At 46.2% G+C, this 17566-nt stretch overlaps 1 protein-coding gene across 5 annotated transcripts in view; it reads right to left on the reverse strand.

Annotated features, from left to right (window-relative positions):
- The window catches only part of LOC109902528 (transducin-like enhancer protein 1), a 41658-nt gene that overhangs the window by 8786 nt on the left and 15306 nt on the right, over positions 1-17566 (reverse strand). The window contains exons 1-12 of one of the 5 annotated variants that reach the window (XM_031786101.1): positions 14139-14179; positions 6582-6645; positions 6424-6491; positions 5485-5529; positions 3758-3820; positions 2852-2926; positions 1935-2172; positions 1671-1732; positions 1378-1473; positions 1230-1274; positions 922-1086; positions 231-360 (exon numbers count right to left, since the gene is read on the reverse strand). In XM_031786101.1, coding sequence (XP_031641961.1) covers positions 231-360; positions 922-1086; positions 1230-1274; positions 1378-1473; positions 1671-1732; positions 1935-2172; positions 2852-2926; positions 3758-3820; positions 5485-5520 — 910 coding nt within the window. In that variant the 5' untranslated portion in view covers positions 5521-5529; positions 6424-6491; positions 6582-6645; positions 14139-14179. Of the gene's footprint in view, positions 1-230; positions 361-921; positions 1087-1229; positions 1275-1377; positions 1474-1670; positions 1733-1934; positions 2173-2851; positions 2927-3757; positions 3821-5484; positions 5530-6423; positions 6492-6581; positions 6646-14138; positions 14279-17566 lie in introns of those variants that run through there. The other 4 variants (XM_031786100.1, XM_031786098.1, XM_031786099.1 and 1 more) reach the window with 4 other exon arrangements.

The raw sequence follows: 17566 nt of genomic DNA on the forward strand, positions 1-17566 counted from the left end.
GACGCATCAGTTAACCCACATCAAGGGCAGTTTGGATAGCTCAGCTGTTTGGAGCGTGGTTTACCATTTAGATTTATGCCATGGACCACAGATACTGAATATAGATGGAAACTCTAGGCAGCTTCAGATAAAATGCTCTGGTAACTGATCATGGCTGGTATATTGAAGACCCTTTAAAAACCTAGTGAAAACTGCAATGTAAATACGATCCATGATCATGATGGTCTTACCCAGAGGGTCAACGCCAGGTTTGCCAGGGAGGGGGCGGAACTGTGGGGGGGCACTGGGGCCAGGGGTGGAGGAGTCCTGGGAACTGTGGGGGGTGCCTGGCTTCATACCTGGGGTACTGGACTTCTCCCTCTGTTAGAGAAAAAGGAGGGAGGGGTGAAGAGAATGAGCGAGAGATGGGGGAGAGAGATCGAAAGAAGCAGTGAGCGAAAACGACAGTGTGAATGAGAATGTCAATGAGAATGTGAGGGGGAGTGAGAGAAGGAGAGAGTGTGATGTGAATGTAAGATGTCCTTCCATCACAGCTATCAGAAACACCAGGTGCTAATACTGTAGAATTACACAAAGGACATCCAACATGACGAAATCCTTTGGAATGCATGTCATATTTAACAGATGGCTGCTGCTCTTTTTATCTAGAATAATATATCTATGCTGAAGAAAGATCATGCCAAAAGAGATAAGTGGGTGTGTAGAAACGCAGTAATTCAGTTAGGCTCAGCAAGGCTAGGGTCACATGGGACCGTGAGCGTCCTTGCTGAATTGAAAGATCATCACTGAAACTAAGTGTGCAGGCTGCGCATGTCTCACCATACATACAATCACTCATTTGACTCGGAGCATAACTGTATGAAGCGGTGTGTGTGTGTGTGCTCGTGACAACGGCATGTAATGGACTGATCCTGAGCATACCGGCGGCTCCCGGTCCTTGCTGCGGGAGGGCGAGGCTTGGCTGCTGGAGGAGGCCAGGGAGGCAGGGCTGGCCTGGGGAAGGGCGTCTTTACGGGAGGGGGGCAGTTTGTCCAGGCCGTTTTCTCTGGACGAGTAGGAGTGCACACTGCGGGGGGATGAGGGGTCCTGCGGGGTCACAGAGACGGGGTGGGGGGGACGTTAAGTCCACCAGACGTGGTCCCGCTGAGTGTTTCTCTCATCAATCTGAATCAGTCAATTATCAGAGTCAATTTGGGTCTGAACGGAGGCGCAGAGATGGACCAACTCACCTCATCCACCACCAAATTATCATCACTCTTATCCGCATCGCTGCCCTGCAATCAAAATGTGGGCTTTTAGTTAAAAATGGAACACACACAAATTAACTAATTACTGAACACAAACACCCACAATAGGTAATCAACTCCGCATACTAACATAATCTGTCATGAACTCCTTCTCGTCAGCTTTCCTCTTCTTCCCATTACTGAGGTAGTCTGCTGAACGGCCCTTATCCCCGTTGGACATAGAGCTCTGAGGAGGGAAGGATAACGAGGTGAGAGGGACTGTTTAACCATGTCAACTTCATAACCACCCTGGCAAAATATGATGGAAAAAAATAATCGCACAGCATCAACTGGGGTTCAGTGTCCGTGAGGGGGATAGAGAATGGAGATGTAGTATGTTGTAGCGTACTTGGGTGTAGGGAACTTGAAGTGTCGTGTACTCACCGGTCCAGCCTCGCGGTCTACGTCCATGATGGACAGCATCGCCCCGCGTCCCCGCAGCCAGCCAAAACAGAGCAAACACAATACAGCATGACTATCACCATTCTCACAAACACACAGCTAAAAACATGCCCCAGCCCATCCCAACCTCACATTGACCAAACACAACTACTCTAAACCCAAACAAAACCAACTCTCCCATATTCAGCCTAACCCAAACCTGTCCAACCTAATCTCCCATCATCCCCATCCCAGCCCAGCCCATACCTCTGTGGTGCTCTGCGGCGGCAGCAGCAGCAGCAGCCTCCATGTGGGCCCTCTCATGGCCCTCTTTGGCAGCCAGCTGGGCCCCCAGGGCCCCGGACAGGGCCAGTAGGCCAGACCCACCGCCCAGCGCCAGGCCAGGGTGAGGGAGGCCCCCAGGGTGGGGCCCCATTTGCAGGCCCTGCAGGCCCTGCAAGCCCTGGGCCACGTGCTGAGAGAGGTGCTGCGCCTGCAGCTGTTGCTGGAGGGAGGAGAGAGAAAACAAGACAGGGGTTGAGTTGTGGTCTACTGGGTTAGAGGTGGACTGGACAGGGGAGGGGCTGAAGGGAGAGGTATACAGAGAGAGGTGTCACAGAGAAGGGTGTCTCCATTAATGGAGGAGCCCATGCATGGTGCCATACAAAATGGAGTACGAGTGGAGGAAAGGAGCACCTCCCTAGGAGAGAGAACACTGACACAAAGTGCATGGTAGGAATGATGTGAAGGCAAGAAAATCATAATTGTATTATTTTTAGTTTTAATTTATATAAAACATTTAAAAAAACAGATAGCACTGAAATGCGATTGGGGGGGGGGGGGGGGGGGGGGGGCATTTTTCTCAGAATAAGAATTAATGTGTGATTTGAAACGTCATTCCTCTGGTTTGGTGAGGCCATGTGTTGTCTCTTGGCACCCAGCGATGTGCAGACACACAGATAGTGTCATCTCTCCTTCTCTTCTCTCACTACATTTCCTAACAGTCTCATTTCAACCTGTTCCTGTTAGGTCCACACTAAGAGACCAATTTGTGTGTGTGTGTGTGTGTGTGTGTGTTGGAAGGAGGGTGAACTGGCTATCCACAGAAAAACAAGAGGCGCAAAAATAAAGACGTATGAGAGGATGAAGGACACTGTATGAGGTAGAGGGGGGAGTCCACGTACCCCTATAGACGCATTTAACTCCCCCATAGTCACCTGCTTGGCGCGCTCCATGGCCTGGACCACCTGTTGTTGGTGCTGTGGGACAAACCAAGGTAACAGTGAACTTGAAAGGAAAGGTCTGAATTTTAACATGCTTTACAACGTCAATAATAATTCTTCAAGACCAGTATTACAGCATGTAGTATAAAGTATGTACATGTTTAGGAGGAATAACAGTCACGCTTTGAAGCTCCATAAGGGTTCATGTCACTGTGTAAATGTGTGTGCCTGCTGCATAGAGGTATGTCACTGTGTAAATGTGTGTGCCTGCTGCATAGAGGTATGTCACAGTGTAAATGTGTGTGCCTGCTGCATAGAGGTATGTCACTGTGTAAATGTGTGTGCCTGCTGCATAGAGGTATGTCACTGTGTAAATGTGTGTGCCTGCTGCATAGAGGTATGTCACAGTGTAAATGTGTGTGCCTGCTGCATAGAGGTATGTCACAGTGTAAATGTGTGTGCCTGCTGCATAGAGGTATGTCACAGTGTAAATGTGTGTGCCTGCTGCATAGAGGTATGTCACTGTGTAAATGTGTGTGCCTGCTGCATAGAGGTATGTCACTGTGTAAATGTGTGTGCCTGCTGCATAGAGGTATGCCACTGTGTAAATGTGTGTGCCTGCTGCATAGAGGTATGTCAATGTTTTACTGTGAGTTGTTGGGTACTAGCAGCATGCATGTGCATGCCTCAGGGTGTAGGTGGCTGTCAGAGAGATACTGAATGTGTTACTGATGTGTTAATGTGCATGACCGTGTGTTTTTGTGTGTCTGTGTTTGATTTGCGGTGTGTTTGCGCATGTCTATGATTGATTTGCAGTGTGTGTGTGTGTGTGTGTGCGCATGCGAGCCTGTCTTCAGGTGATCTCACCTCCTGTGACAGGAAAGGGATGAGCTGGGCACAGATCACGTTCAGCCGCTTGGCGATCTCTGTCTGCAACACACACAAAAAAATAGAGATTGCGTGTGAGGACACCGTGTGTGTGCTCATCAAAGCAACACACACCCCAGAACCTGAGCAGGTCTGGCTGCGAGGGCCAGTGTTGTAAATATTTCAGCTCCTCACATTTAGTCCATGCAAATCCAAACACTGCCAAGAAGCCCGGGTAAAATATTCATGGCCAGTATCAAATGTGACCACCCATCCCAGAGTGTGCGTGGCTACCTGCTGGGGGTCAATGGGCTTAGCCATGGAAGTCTGCCAGCTCTTCCTCCATCTCCTTCTCTCACTACCATTAGTGAAGTAATCTGCCATGTATTGTATCAAAACCATACTGTGTCTCTCCCCCCCCCCCCCACAGTAATGATATGCATGCAGAGATCATGATGACAACATCATTATAACCGGGGGCCATTTTCCTGCTGACAACTGGCCTCTGCTGTATCGTCACCCTCTTCTCTCGACCGGCCAGGCGACACAGCCCCACACACATCACACCATTCCCTACCAACTGATTTATTGACGCTGTGGTAAACTCCCACCCCCCTCCTCTTTCACACACTTCCTCCTCTCCCTTCTTCCTCTTGCCTCTCACCCCCCCCCCCCCCCCCCCCCCCCTTTTACCCTCATCCTCTTCCCTTATTCTGCAGACAGGCAGTACAGACCCCCCCCCCCCTCCTCTGCCACCCCCACCCTTCAGCACTTGCCTCCATAAATCCATCATCACCCTCACCAGCACAACACAATGATTTCTTGTTAGAGAATGCCAACTACTAAATGACATCTTCAGGAGAGAGGGAGCCAGGGAGATCGGAGAGAAGGGCACGGTGGTGTGTGAGGGAGAGAGCAACAAAAAAACAAGAGACCATGAGCAAGTGAGCGCAAGAGAAAGAGCATAAATAGGAGAGTACAAAATGGGAGAGGGAAATGAAAAGAAGGGGGAGGGGAGAAGGAGGCGGGGGGGAAATGAAAGCCAATGAGGCAGGATGCACACGGAGGAGGACGGGGGAGTGAGAGGGAGAAAGAAAGAGACCGAGAGAAGGAAGGAGGAGGGCAGGGTGATTCGTGTGGCTTGTCAAAAGCAGAGCGATTGAGATGGCAAAACGAAGGGAGAGAGCAGACGCTCTGAAGGCAGTGACCTGATTTAAAGTGAAATTCAGCATGGACTGTATGTCTGCAGGAGAGAGGGAGGAAGAGACGGGGTGTCAAGTAAAGACAGAGGCGCGGGGGGGGGTGTATATGATAGAAAGAAGGTGAGAAATGGAGAGAAAAGGAGAGGGGGTTATATATAGACGAAGGGATATAAGGATAGAGAGACAGAGGAGGAGGAGGTGGTTATAGAGAAAGAGATAAAGGGATAGAAGGAGGAGGAGGGTGAAGTCAGCAGTGGTAATAGACAGGATTTATGAGGGGAGAGAAAAGGATGTTCCGGCTGCTTTGGTAAGGAAGGGCACATCTCTCCTCTCGTCTCGCCTGTCTAGAAAAAGGAATTCGGTTTGCAAATCCTATTAATGCAACAGCAGCACAGTGCCATGGGTCCATCATAGGCAGGTTAGCATGTTGTGCTGGAGGTCAGTTCACTAGATTCTCCCAGAAGCATAGCATACATACATTACTCATCTAGTCGCAGGTCGACTAGAGAGGGAGGTTAGACTCACCTGTTTGTGCATTTCAATATTAAGGCCGTAGGACATCTCGTAATACTGTAAAAGAGAGACAGAAATTGATGGTTGTACATTTGCATATATGCAGATCTACGATTTAAAAAAACACCTTTTAATGCTGGATGAGTGGGCGAGTCGATTTGCTTGGTTTTATTCATTTATTTAATGACCTCAGCTCTGGGCTATGCCAACCTGGCATGTGAGCACAGAGATGGTGGTGGTGTCAATCACTCGGTTCAGAGCAAGGATGGAAAATCGTTGTCGGGCAGAGCTGAAGTCATTTTAAAAACTGACGTTGTAGTGTGACATTCTGACATGTCATTTTCAGCAGGGTTGGTTAAGGAGTAAAAAGTGAGGGGGTTGACAGCTAGGTAGAAGACATAAAGAAATGGCAGCGCTGAGAGCTTTTTGATGGAGCAGTGGACTCAGTCCCTCCATATTCTGCAGAAGTGTGTGTGTTTAATAAAAGGGCCCTTCCTGACGGGTGGTTGTTGTGTTATGCCAAGATTCAGAGCTGTTGCTAGGCGACTTGCAGACTCCAAAATTCTGAGCTAAAAAGAAGAGAGAAATGGGGTGGGGGATGTATGCCAAGCGCTGGGGCTGTGCCAGACTGCCACATAGTTCCTTTTGCCACAGTGGGCACTGGGCAACAAACAGTCAGCTGTGGTTAGGGCGCTCTCTGATCACAGCCTCGTGTGCACACCGCCAGGAATGTGGAGGATTACCCATATCAGAGCTGGAGACAACACACACACACACTTCAAAACATACACACAATGTAATATGTGCTGTGTGTGTGTGTGTGTGTGTGTGTGTGCTTGCATACGTCTGTGGTCCATGTGGTTTCCAGTGGGTGTGATGTGTAATCCCTTGCCAGATGCTGGCATGAGTGGTACAGTGTAGTCAACAGACAGACAGCTGTCTGTGTGTTACCAGCGAGAGCGTTGTCTTGTCTGTCTGCTCCGTCTGGGAAAGCTACACAATGGATCTCAACTCTTCTCCTGCAGAAATTAACCATCAGCATGGTGTTAGTTAGAACACCCGAGGTTGTGGATGGGTTGTGTGTGTGCGTGTGTTCTTGCAGGTCTCACCATGACGTAGTGTCTCTGGATCTCAGTCTTCTCTGTGGCCAGTTTCTCACACTCCATCTTCAGGCTGTAGGAAAGATTTAGAAAAGGGCAGATACTCTATCATAATACTGTTCTATTTTTTTTATTCATACAGCACATCTAAAAGATATATATTAACATTAACACAAACACAGGTTCAGGCTCTTTAGTAGGCAGTGCAGACACCTGTGCAGCTAGATTTGTCCCAGCAAAGATAGGATTGGGCTGGTGACAGGACATTATCACTTCAGAGCACACCAGGAATAGATGACTCACGCTTAGTGCTCGACAGAAAGCCAGAACAGACCAGGCAAGCCAGGACCAAGGTGTCATAGAAGGGCACGGTACGAGACGCGCCTCTCCCTCCGCTCTCCCCCTTCCAATCTCCCTCCCTCAGTCTTTCTATCAGTCCCCTCCTCCCTCTCTCCTTCCCTCCATTTGTCCCTCTGTCTGACCCTTCCTCCCCCCCGTATGTCCCTGCCAAGTCACCCTGTGACCATGCCGCACTAAAGCAGCCCAGGAATCCTGAGCCCAGCACGCACACAGCCCTCCTTTAAAAAGAAAAGATTCACCCATTTTCAATGTTATTGTTTTTGTGCATCTCTGCATGATGTTCCATCGATTACCAGAGTCAATTCATGTTTATCAGAGCTATTGCCATTCAAGCAGGCAGAAATTCACTACACTGGAATTTAATAGGAGATTGTGAAAGCCATTGACCATATTTCTGCAATATTCCTACCTTGAGAAATGTGTAATTTAACTGAGGGTCCATCAACTTTCTCTTATTTATCTGCCTTTTCAGTCCAGGCTGCATTGCATGGTGCCGTTGCCAATGTCAGACTTGATCTGCAGGTTGAACATGCTGAGATTGTAGACTCCTAAATTGATAGTGCAGTTTGTTTAGGCGATTATACAGCTAACTAGCTACTTCATATGCTGATATTGACTTCGGTATTATTGTGTGTAGCTACATTTGCTAGCTAGCAAGCCAGCCCATAGAGCATTGCACTGTTTTTTTTTAGACAACTTGAACTGTAATACATTTCCACAACGATTTTCACATGTTGCTACCAACCTTATGATAATGACAAAATTAAACATTTGTTTACAAAACATATTGTTCTCACATGAGTGTTATTTAACACCATAAATTATATGAATTAGTGGTTTTGGGTGGATTATTCCTTTAAGGAACTAGCCAGTCAGCCAGTCAGCCAATTCCCCCCCCCCCATTCCGTTCTCCTCTCCACCTATCCCCTGACTGTATTTCACCCCGGCGGGCACGCTGCTGACTTGTTTGCGTGCGGCAGATTTATGCGGGGGAGAGCAGCGAGGGCCTGGGAAATTAGAATATGATTAATACTGCAACATTACCAGGCTGCAACAGGTAATAACAGCACATCCGCTCCCCTTCAGAAGGCCCGCGCTGCCGCCCATAATTGACTCATTTATCACCGCCAGGGAGGGAGGTGGGAGGCGAAGGTGGTGGAGCAGACAGGCGGGGGGAGGAGATGGAGGGAGGATGGCAGAAAACTCAGGGGGGATTACATTTATTCCCCTGATAGATTTTATTACAGTGGAATTGCCGCTCTGCAGAAGTCCCCTAGAACAGGATTTCTGAGAAGTGACAATTCTATCTGTTCACCTAGACCTGGGCATCTCAGAGGGGTGACTTTCCTCACGTGTGTGGTACACGATACATACAAACACTAGACTTGGGCGGTATACCGTATAATTTAGAAAGTCACAGGATGTTTTTTCCTATACCGTCAATACTATTTCTTTGGAGTTTTTCTAGAAATGTTAATATTTTTGCCACTTTTTAAGTGAACACCTGCAGTCAACTTGTGCAATACATTAGGATATAAAGCAGATCATGTTCTTCATTTCACCGGTTACATTATTTTACATTATGAAGCTTATGATAGTTCCCCAGAACAGGTGAGCCAGTCAAGTCTGTTTGTAAATAGCACAACAGCAGAAAGCAGAGCAGGTGAGTTCAGCTCCCTCAAAACATGAGACATCTGTGTCATTGTGTTGTGTGACAAAACTGCACATTTCAGAGTGGCCTTTTATTTCAGCCCACGAAACATGGGACCAACACTTCCCATGTTGCGTTTATATTTTTGTTCAGTATAGCTTCATTTTCATCAGATGACAACAGAAGAGCAACGCGATTTGGCTGGCAGCCACACAAAAAAAGCAAGGTCTTTTTTGCAAAAATGATGCATGGCCATCATATTGCTCATGTTTATCATGAAGAATGTAGCCAGTTACATTTCCGAATGTTTTGATTAGTTAATATTGCATTTAACCAGAGAAAAGTAGGTTACACCGAGAAAACTGCCAGAGAAAAGTGGCTACACATCAGTCAGAGCCTGTCTGCTGATACAATTCCCATTCATGAATTCTCATCCTAGTGCAGAAGTGCAACTGCAGCATAAAATTAGTCCGATGCGGAATAGAAATTACAATAAGAAGCATTTTAGATAGATGTGTGTATTTATCAAAAAATTAATAAATCTGTGTGAAACACATAGAAAGTTGCATTAACACGATCCCTAAGTTTAACTTGCTAGTTATCTAAGTAAGTGGTTGAATTAAAATCAGGACACTGGGCATCAGATAGTGTTAGCTTTCTGCCGTGTTTGAGAAGTCAAAAACCTTTGGATGAGTTATCTGTACAGCTGTCACTGAGCTGGCAGGGAGAGAGAGACCGGCCGAACGAGCGACAGGGGGAGAACGAGCGGGAGCACGGGCGAGCGAGCAAGAGCGCGCAAGTACGAGCAAGATAGGAAGAGAGAGAGAGAGAGAGAGAGAGAGATGGGAGCCTGCTATGCAGCAGCGTCCTCTGCTCTCTTCCTCTCCGTGACAGCAGATAAGATGATCGTCGGAATGCGCTACAAATCTGCAGCCTGCCACCACTCAGACAGCTCTGTCAGCAGAGCACCATTACCCCACGCACACACGATTACACAGAGGCATGCATGTTCACTGCACACACACACACTCCCTCCCTCCCTCCCTCACAAGCACACACACTGGTGTATTGCAGAATATATTGTATGGCTGGCTCCACAGGGTGTCAGAGCTATAGTAGCAGGTGACTAATGACGATGCTACATCTGCGCTACCTCTCCTTCTCACAACCCTCTACACACACTCCTGCATGGTGTTAATTAGGCCATGCAATGGCACATGTGTCAAAACGTCTTGCAATGGAGAATGAAAATGAGCGTTTCTTATTGGACGAGTCCAGGTAGTCTTTCCCCATTGCAGTCCACTCCTGAAAGTGGAAAGTTGTTTACTCTAGTAGAATGCACATGGTGCAGTTTCGAAATTGGGTAGTGCATCATCAGTTCCTCCCCTCGTGTCAGTCATTGCATACATTAGAGAGCTAGTTATTGCTCAGAAACGTCCTAATCAACTAGCCCGTGTCAGTTAATGTTTTTTTAGCGCATTGATTTTGTTGTAGCGTTTGAGTCACTAAAATATCACATGAACACACAATACAACCGCAAAATGTGTAGAATTGAAAATATTCAAACTAGCTAGCTTATGTGAGCAATTTCATGCATCTACCATATTACTCTTGATTAATGCAACAAAACAATATTACACTCTTGAATAATGCAACAATTCACAAGCATGTACAGATATTTAAATGGTTTGTTTTCTTGTCCATGCACTCATTCATTTAGCTGCAAGACAGTAACACAGCCAAAGTGGCACAGCTGCTAGCTAAGTAACGTTGGCTAACGACATTTGCTTCATCAATTAGCTAACTTTAGCATTGTAAAAATGAATATTTACCGCTCTCATAGGAATATAAAAAGTACAGGAACGTTATCATACAGTGTCATTCATATTATACAGCGCTAGGTAGCAAACTAAACAAAATATCTGCATCCTCCTCACATGCTGCCTTAGCTAAATTCTGTTTACACTGCCCTGCTTGGAGGGGGGCAATTGTCAGGAGTGTGGTGCATGACCTTTGCAGGTAGCGGTCGAGACAAGTTCTCAAGTTTACATTACAATAAAAGGTCTACTCAAGGGTGTTTTCCTCAGAATCTCTGGGAAATCTCTTGTAGTGAGAAGAGGTCCAAAGCTGCAATTTAGACACACAATAGCATAGTAACCCCAAACAGACCACTCCCTGTTCTCTGTACTAACCAGCATGTGTGAGTTTACAGTAAAGATTGTGTGTGTGTGTGTGTACTACACACACACACACACAGCTAGTTTACTGTAAAGACTCAGTCCTTTTCTGACTACATGCCCACAGACCCACACCTGCATTAAAGCTAATTTAAGCACCAACCAGTAACCACCCCACCAAACACGTGCTCAGTCACTAGGGTTGCAAAATTCCAGGAATTTTCAATAAAATCACTGGTTTCCCAGAAATCCTGGTTGTAGGAGTCCGGATTTCCTGTTTATTCCCTTCCGATTGTGTGAGTTTTAGGGAAAACCAGGACATTTCTTAAAAGCACAGAATTTTAACTGCTAAACTGCTTGCTGTGATGATACACATGGATCGGATGTTTACCTACACGTTAGTTCTAGTTTGTTGACTACCAGTATAATGTTAATATGGTGACAATGATGTAGGCGGTGTAACGGTCAGCAGTAAATGGTATGAAGGTTTGGCTTTTGACATGATTTTGCGCCTGGTCACAGACAACTGTGTCGTAAACTTAAGTCCACAAGCGAAGGGAAAAGGTGAGATGAGGAGCGCGCATAGATGCGAAAAGGAATTATACAACGAGCAAAGTGATGATGCTGTTTGTGGCTGCTATGAAAGTGTACTGTGTGTGCGCGGGTGATCAGGGGTGTATTCATTCCGCCGATTGTTGCTAAACGTTTCTTAAACTGAAGCAAACTGAACAAAACAGGGGGGGACCTACCAGAATATGTCCAATAGAAACTATTTTTAGTTGCAAAACAACTGTTTGGACAAAGTCACCCCAGGGCCCAGTTTACCAATGTTACGTTCATCGTTAGGATCCTATGGTTCTAAGATGACCTTAGCCTTAAGATGCTGTGGGAAAATCAGATCAGCTAGATGCAGGCAAGAGTGTGCAAGGTGGTATTGAATGCATCACTGTCTGTCACCTTGATTACTCCAATTTGTCTCGCGACCTGTGCGCCTACATTATAAATGTTAATTTGTGGGCTAGGTTGTAGCAAATTCATGATGGGTAAATGGCAAATTCTCATATCATTTAGTAGTCTAAACCTATCGATGTTACATTGAACTGGGTGAATGGAATATGAACGACAGTCATCCAATATGTTGTGATAGAAAAAAAATGGTCCTCCCTAATCTTAAACCCAATGTTCCATCTGCTCAACACAGTCGGTTACACAAACACACTGCTGTTTTGAGCACAGTCCTGGTATCAAACAGTGCAATACTTGCAGAGCAGTAGAGAAGAGCGTGTGCTCTTGAGTGTTCCCTGAGTGGCAGCATGTTAACATTCTGAAAGCCTCTCCTTCACTCTAGACCTCAATACAAAACAACAACACACTTACTAGGCTACATGTGGGCCAACGCTGCTGTTCATAAGGGAACTGTTTCTGTGTCACACACTCCCCAGTCACGACGACCAGTGTGTGTGTGTGTGTGTGTGTGTGTGTAGAGAGAGAGAGAGACAAGAGCTTCATATTTCAGCAGCTTCTCACTGTCTCCCTTCAGTCTGCTGATTAGAGGTTGTTTAAAGAGCAGTTGCAGAACACACACAGTGCACACACACCCACCCACACACAACTAACTTGGCAGGCACAAACAAGTATACTTCATGCAGTAATGTGACAGCTGTGCAATAGGTGACCCACCCATCTAGCTGTTTAATTAATATATTCCTCTTCTATAAAAGGTCCACATATCTAGTATCACACACACACACAGAAAGAGATACACAAAGACAGAGAGAGACATGCAAACACACACACAGCTCATCATTCCTAATCCCTTTACCTCCGTCTCTTTCCTGCCTCCTAATCCATTTTAGCAACAGCAATCAGGCTCCACCCACGATCAATAGGTCTAAAATACTAACCGAAGCCCTGCTATTTCTAGCCCAGATCTGTGTGTCAGGCTGCGTTTAGCTTGTCTGTCTCTGTGTGCGTGTGTGTCTGTGTGTCCACGCCATGTGTTTTACCCAGAGTAAGTCTGATTAGTCTGTCAGTAATAGGACTGTAATATAGAGGAGAGTGTGTTGATGAGATCCTCTGTGGGGAGAGACCTGCAGCTTGCTCGTGTCTGCTGAGGGAGGCTAAGCAGGTCACCCCTAACCCAATAGACTGGTGTCTTACCTAAACATGCTTTGCATAACAATTTGCATGTGGCTCGCTGCCATAGAACGCTATAGTAGAATCTAGAATCTGCCACAGAATGCAATATATTCGTTGGAAGATAATGGATTCAGTGTTAATCAAGCAAGCGTGGTTGTTGCCAAATAATATTTTTCGTTATTAATGCTTCAGATGTTTTATGACAGGTGCAGGGAGAGCGGTGCTATGAGAAACAGGGCGGCTGCCTGACCAGGCCAGTGTTCTGGCTCAGAGACGGTTGTTGGACTGTGGTGTGATACTGTGATTGGGCCGGCTGCTGAGTGCCAGCGGTGACGCTCGTAGTGCGATCCAGAGGTATGTCTGGAATCAGCCAGGCCCGTTTGAACGCTGGCCCGCTGTTTGTATGGCGAGCCTTTGAGCTGGAGGCTTGGTGGGGAGGAGTGGAGGGTGGGGGAAAGGGGGCCATACAATAGGAGTTAGCTGGGGGAGGGGGTGGAATAGACAATTCTGGCTGGTCGAATCAAAGTGGGGGACTGTGTGAAGGTATGCCAAGAGAACAGAGGGAGGTAGAGCAGAGCTGGCTGGGAGTCAGGCTGAGATGCAACAGCCAGCTAGAGTCCCACAGTCAAAGCTATTCAGGCCTTCTCTGGCTACATTCCTCAACATCAGAGCACACATCAAACACACAGATACAGAGACATACAGGAAGACACACACAGATACACACACATTTTTGTATTGTTGTGAAGTCTCAATCTTCTGAAACTCCTTCCCCCAACAACAGAGCACCAGCCCCCCCCTCCTAACGCCCAGCAAACTACGCCAAGAACTCTTGCAAAGCAATGAAACCCATAAACACGTAGAAAGACTCATGTTACAGTTCATCTACAAACTAAAGGATGAAGAAAGCCTATGAGCCTCCATCCATTGTTGTGGTTCCTTCTGTTTCCTTTCCCTGGCCCCCTTTCTCCAATGTACTTTGCTGTCTCTTTCACATCTCCTTCTTCCCCCTTAGAAAAAGCTGAGGTTGAGGTCTGTGGGCGTTCTAGAACAGATCTAGTATATAACCAACCCACGTTCGCTTCTTGTCATGGAAGCCTAAGATGGTAAGCGGTTGTCCAACCACTGGAGGCCCCTGTAAGCTAGCACACACACACACACACACACACACACACACACACAGAGAGAGAGAGAGAGAAAAGGCTGCAGTGTTTTTGGTTACTAGGGGAGGTTATGTACCTGTGGTACTGGGTCTGGAGGAACTGGAACTCCTCCTTGATGCGGTCCAGGGTCTCTGGGTATGTGAGCTTCAGGGCCTGGGGGGTTCCCGAAGCTGCAGCTGCCGACGCCGAGGACCCAGGGGGTGGCTGGAGAGGTGCCTGTGCAGAAAAAGAATAAGCACTATGAGCATATAATTGCAAAAAGTGTGAAAATCTTTCAGACAACACCCACTATATACTTAATATATTTTGCAGTGATTTGGCACAATGTTCTCAGATTCTCAGAAATGGTATACTCATACCCATTTTATCACTGCATGTTTACATTCCAAGTTAGGTCAACATCCTTCATGTATGAATCAAATACCAGATGAGTGCAAAACAATAATTGTGTGTGTGTGTGTGTGGGGGGGGGGGGGGGGTCCTATGAGAGATGTGATTGTATGGGGAACAGTGGGAGTGAGTTGGAGAGCCATGATGAGTGAGCTGAAGCTGAAGGACAGAGCTGAAAGACACAGAGGCGTGTGTGGTATGTATCTGCACACAGAGAGGGGAGGGAAGATGAGGGAGAGACTGTACGGAAACCAGGGGAGTCAAGAACCATTGTGAAGTGACAAAAAAGTGTCAGGGCCAGATATGCGAGGTACACCAGGAGGGAGAGGGGAACAAGGGGCTCTTGACCAGATTAAGACACTTGTTTAATGTTTAAGTCTGGGTTGTAAGAAAGGAAGGAAAAGACAGTGGGAGAATAGGGGACACCCCATCAGAGCACATGGGTGGTACACACAACAGTCTGGCCCTCCTCTCTGATCCCTCTCTGCAGGACTTTGAGCAATTAGTTAGCAGGGCCTAAGGGGTAATGCTGCAGGACAGCCAGACAAAGGGATTGACCGCTGGGCTAGTGGCTCTCTTGTCGGTCTCTCTAGTGCTCTATCAATGGAGGCCCACCCCACTGCCCTGATGCAAAAGCTACAGATGAGGACAGAGGAGAGGCAATGTGTGTGTGTGTTTGTGTGTATAGGAAATAATTGAGTGGGTTAGCTCCACTCGTGTGCCCTATGCAGAAGCATTAGACATTAGTCAAATGAAGTACAAGGCTTGTTCATTCTGCTGGATTCCCTGGTGGAGAAGGATAACTGGGGAAGGGAGAGGTCGAGAGAGAGGACATGCTGAATGTATTCAGCACTGGGTCCTGCATGTGATTGCAGTGTGGACCTGCACAGCACCACAAAAAGCATACAGGTATGCATGTTAGCATGAGACACTGAGTGTGTCCATGTCTACATAAACTTCACAGAACAGCGCAAACTGGCCCTAACCAGAATAGAAAGAAGGGAGGCCCCGGTGCACAACTGAGCAAGAGGACAAGTACATTAGTGTCTAGTTAGAGAAACAGACTTCTCAAGTCCTCAACTGGCAGCTTCATCAAATAGTACCCACAAAACACCAGTCAACAGTGAAGAGGCGACTCATACAACCGTGTGTACTACTCCCTTCACAGAACAGCGCAAACTGGCCCTAACCAGAATAGAAAGAGGATTGGGAGGAAGGTTAATTAAATAGTACCCGCAAAACACCCGTCTCAACGTCAACAGTGAAGAGGCGACTCCAGGATGCTGGCCTTCTTCGCATGGAATAGCCATAATTTATCAGAACAAGAATAGACTGACAAGTTTCAGAAGAAAGTAATTTGTTTCTGGCCATTTTGAGCTCCAGATACTCAACTAGTCTAAAGAAGGCCAGTTTAATTGCTTCTTTAAATAAGGACAACAGTTTTCAGATGTGCTAACATAATTGCAAAAGGGTTTTCAAATGATCAATTGGCCTTTTAAAATGATAAACTTGGATTAGCTAACAACGTACCATTGGAACACAGGAGTGATGGTTGCTGATAAGATAATGGGCTTCTGTATGCCTATGCAGATATTCCATAAAAAAAAAAAATCCAGCTGCAATAGTCATTTACAACATTAAAAATGTCTACACTGCATTTCTGAGCAATTTTATGTTATTTTAAATGGACAAAAAGTGCTTTTCTTTAAAAAAAAAAAAAAAAAGGACATTTCTAAGTGACACAAAACTTTTAAACGGTAGTGTACATGTACATCTTCCAAATATTGAGTTGCACCCCCTTTTGCCCTCAGAACAGCCTCAATTCGTCAGGGCATGGAGTCTACAAGGTGTCGAAAGCATTCCATAAGGATGCTGGCCCATGTTAACTCCAATGCTTCCCACAGTTGTGTCAAGTTGACTGGATGTCCTTTGGGTGGTGGACTATTCTTGATACACACGGGAAACTGTTGAGTGTGAACAACTCAGCAGCGCTGCAGTTCTTGACACTCAAAATCAATGCGCCTGGCACCTACTACAATTCCTTATATAAAGGCACAAATCTTTTGTCTTGCCCATTTACCCTCGGATTGCCCCACATAACAATCCATGTCTCAATTGTCTCGATGCTTAAAAATCCTTATTTAACCTGTCTCCTCCCCTTCATCTACACTGACTGAAGTGGATTTAACAAGTTACATCTAAAAGGGAGCATAGCTTTCACCTGGTCAGTCTGTCATGGAAGAGGTGTTCCTAATGTTTTGTACACTCAGTGTACATGCACACAGTAGAGTCTGAAATTGACACCTTTGATAAAGACACATAAACACTAAGGGGAAATTATTTTATGCTATTACAAATTGCTCAGAGAAAGATTTCTTATTTACTAAAAAAATTCTCAAAAAGGTAGGGGTCGAATACACATTGACACATCTGTTTTCAATACCTCACCTTGTGAGGATAACAGCACTGAGCTTTTTTCTAAAATGTTTCATGAGATTGGATAACATTCCTCCATACAGGATCTTTCCAGATTCTTGACATCCTTCGTCAGCGCTTATGGACAGCCCCCCTTCAATTTAAACCACAGATTTTCAGTGGGGTTCAAGTGTGTACTTGGGGTTATTGTCTTGATGGAAGATCTACTTGTTGCCACTTGGCTAAAACATCCTGGTACTGGGCAAAGTTCATGCCATTGACCTTAACAAGGGCCCCAGAACCAGTGGATGCAAAATAGCCCCACAACATCAAAGATCCCCTATCATATTTTACAGTAGGTATTGGTTTATTTCCTGCATATGCACCTTTTTTCGACACAAAAAAACTCACCACCGATGTGCATGGCCAAAGTGCTCCATTTTAATGTCACCCAACAAATGTAAACACCTGGAGTTAGCTAAAGGTCATTGGCACTTGGATTGGTAACGGTGCTATGGTCAGATTAAATGATAATAGGGCTCTTTGGCCACGCATACCAGTGGTGGGTTTAATAGGCAAATTTCTACATAATTACCACATTTCCAATGCTACACTAACTACAATGACCATAATCCATACTAGTCTGGTCTGAGATAGAAAGTGTGAGAGTTGCATTGTGGGGCTCTCTCTACCTGAAAG

The sequence above is a fragment of the Oncorhynchus kisutch genome, linkage group LG13, assembly GCF_002021735.2.
Source record: "Oncorhynchus kisutch isolate 150728-3 linkage group LG13, Okis_V2, whole genome shotgun sequence".
Lineage (NCBI taxonomy): Eukaryota > Metazoa > Chordata > Actinopteri > Salmoniformes > Salmonidae > Oncorhynchus > Oncorhynchus kisutch.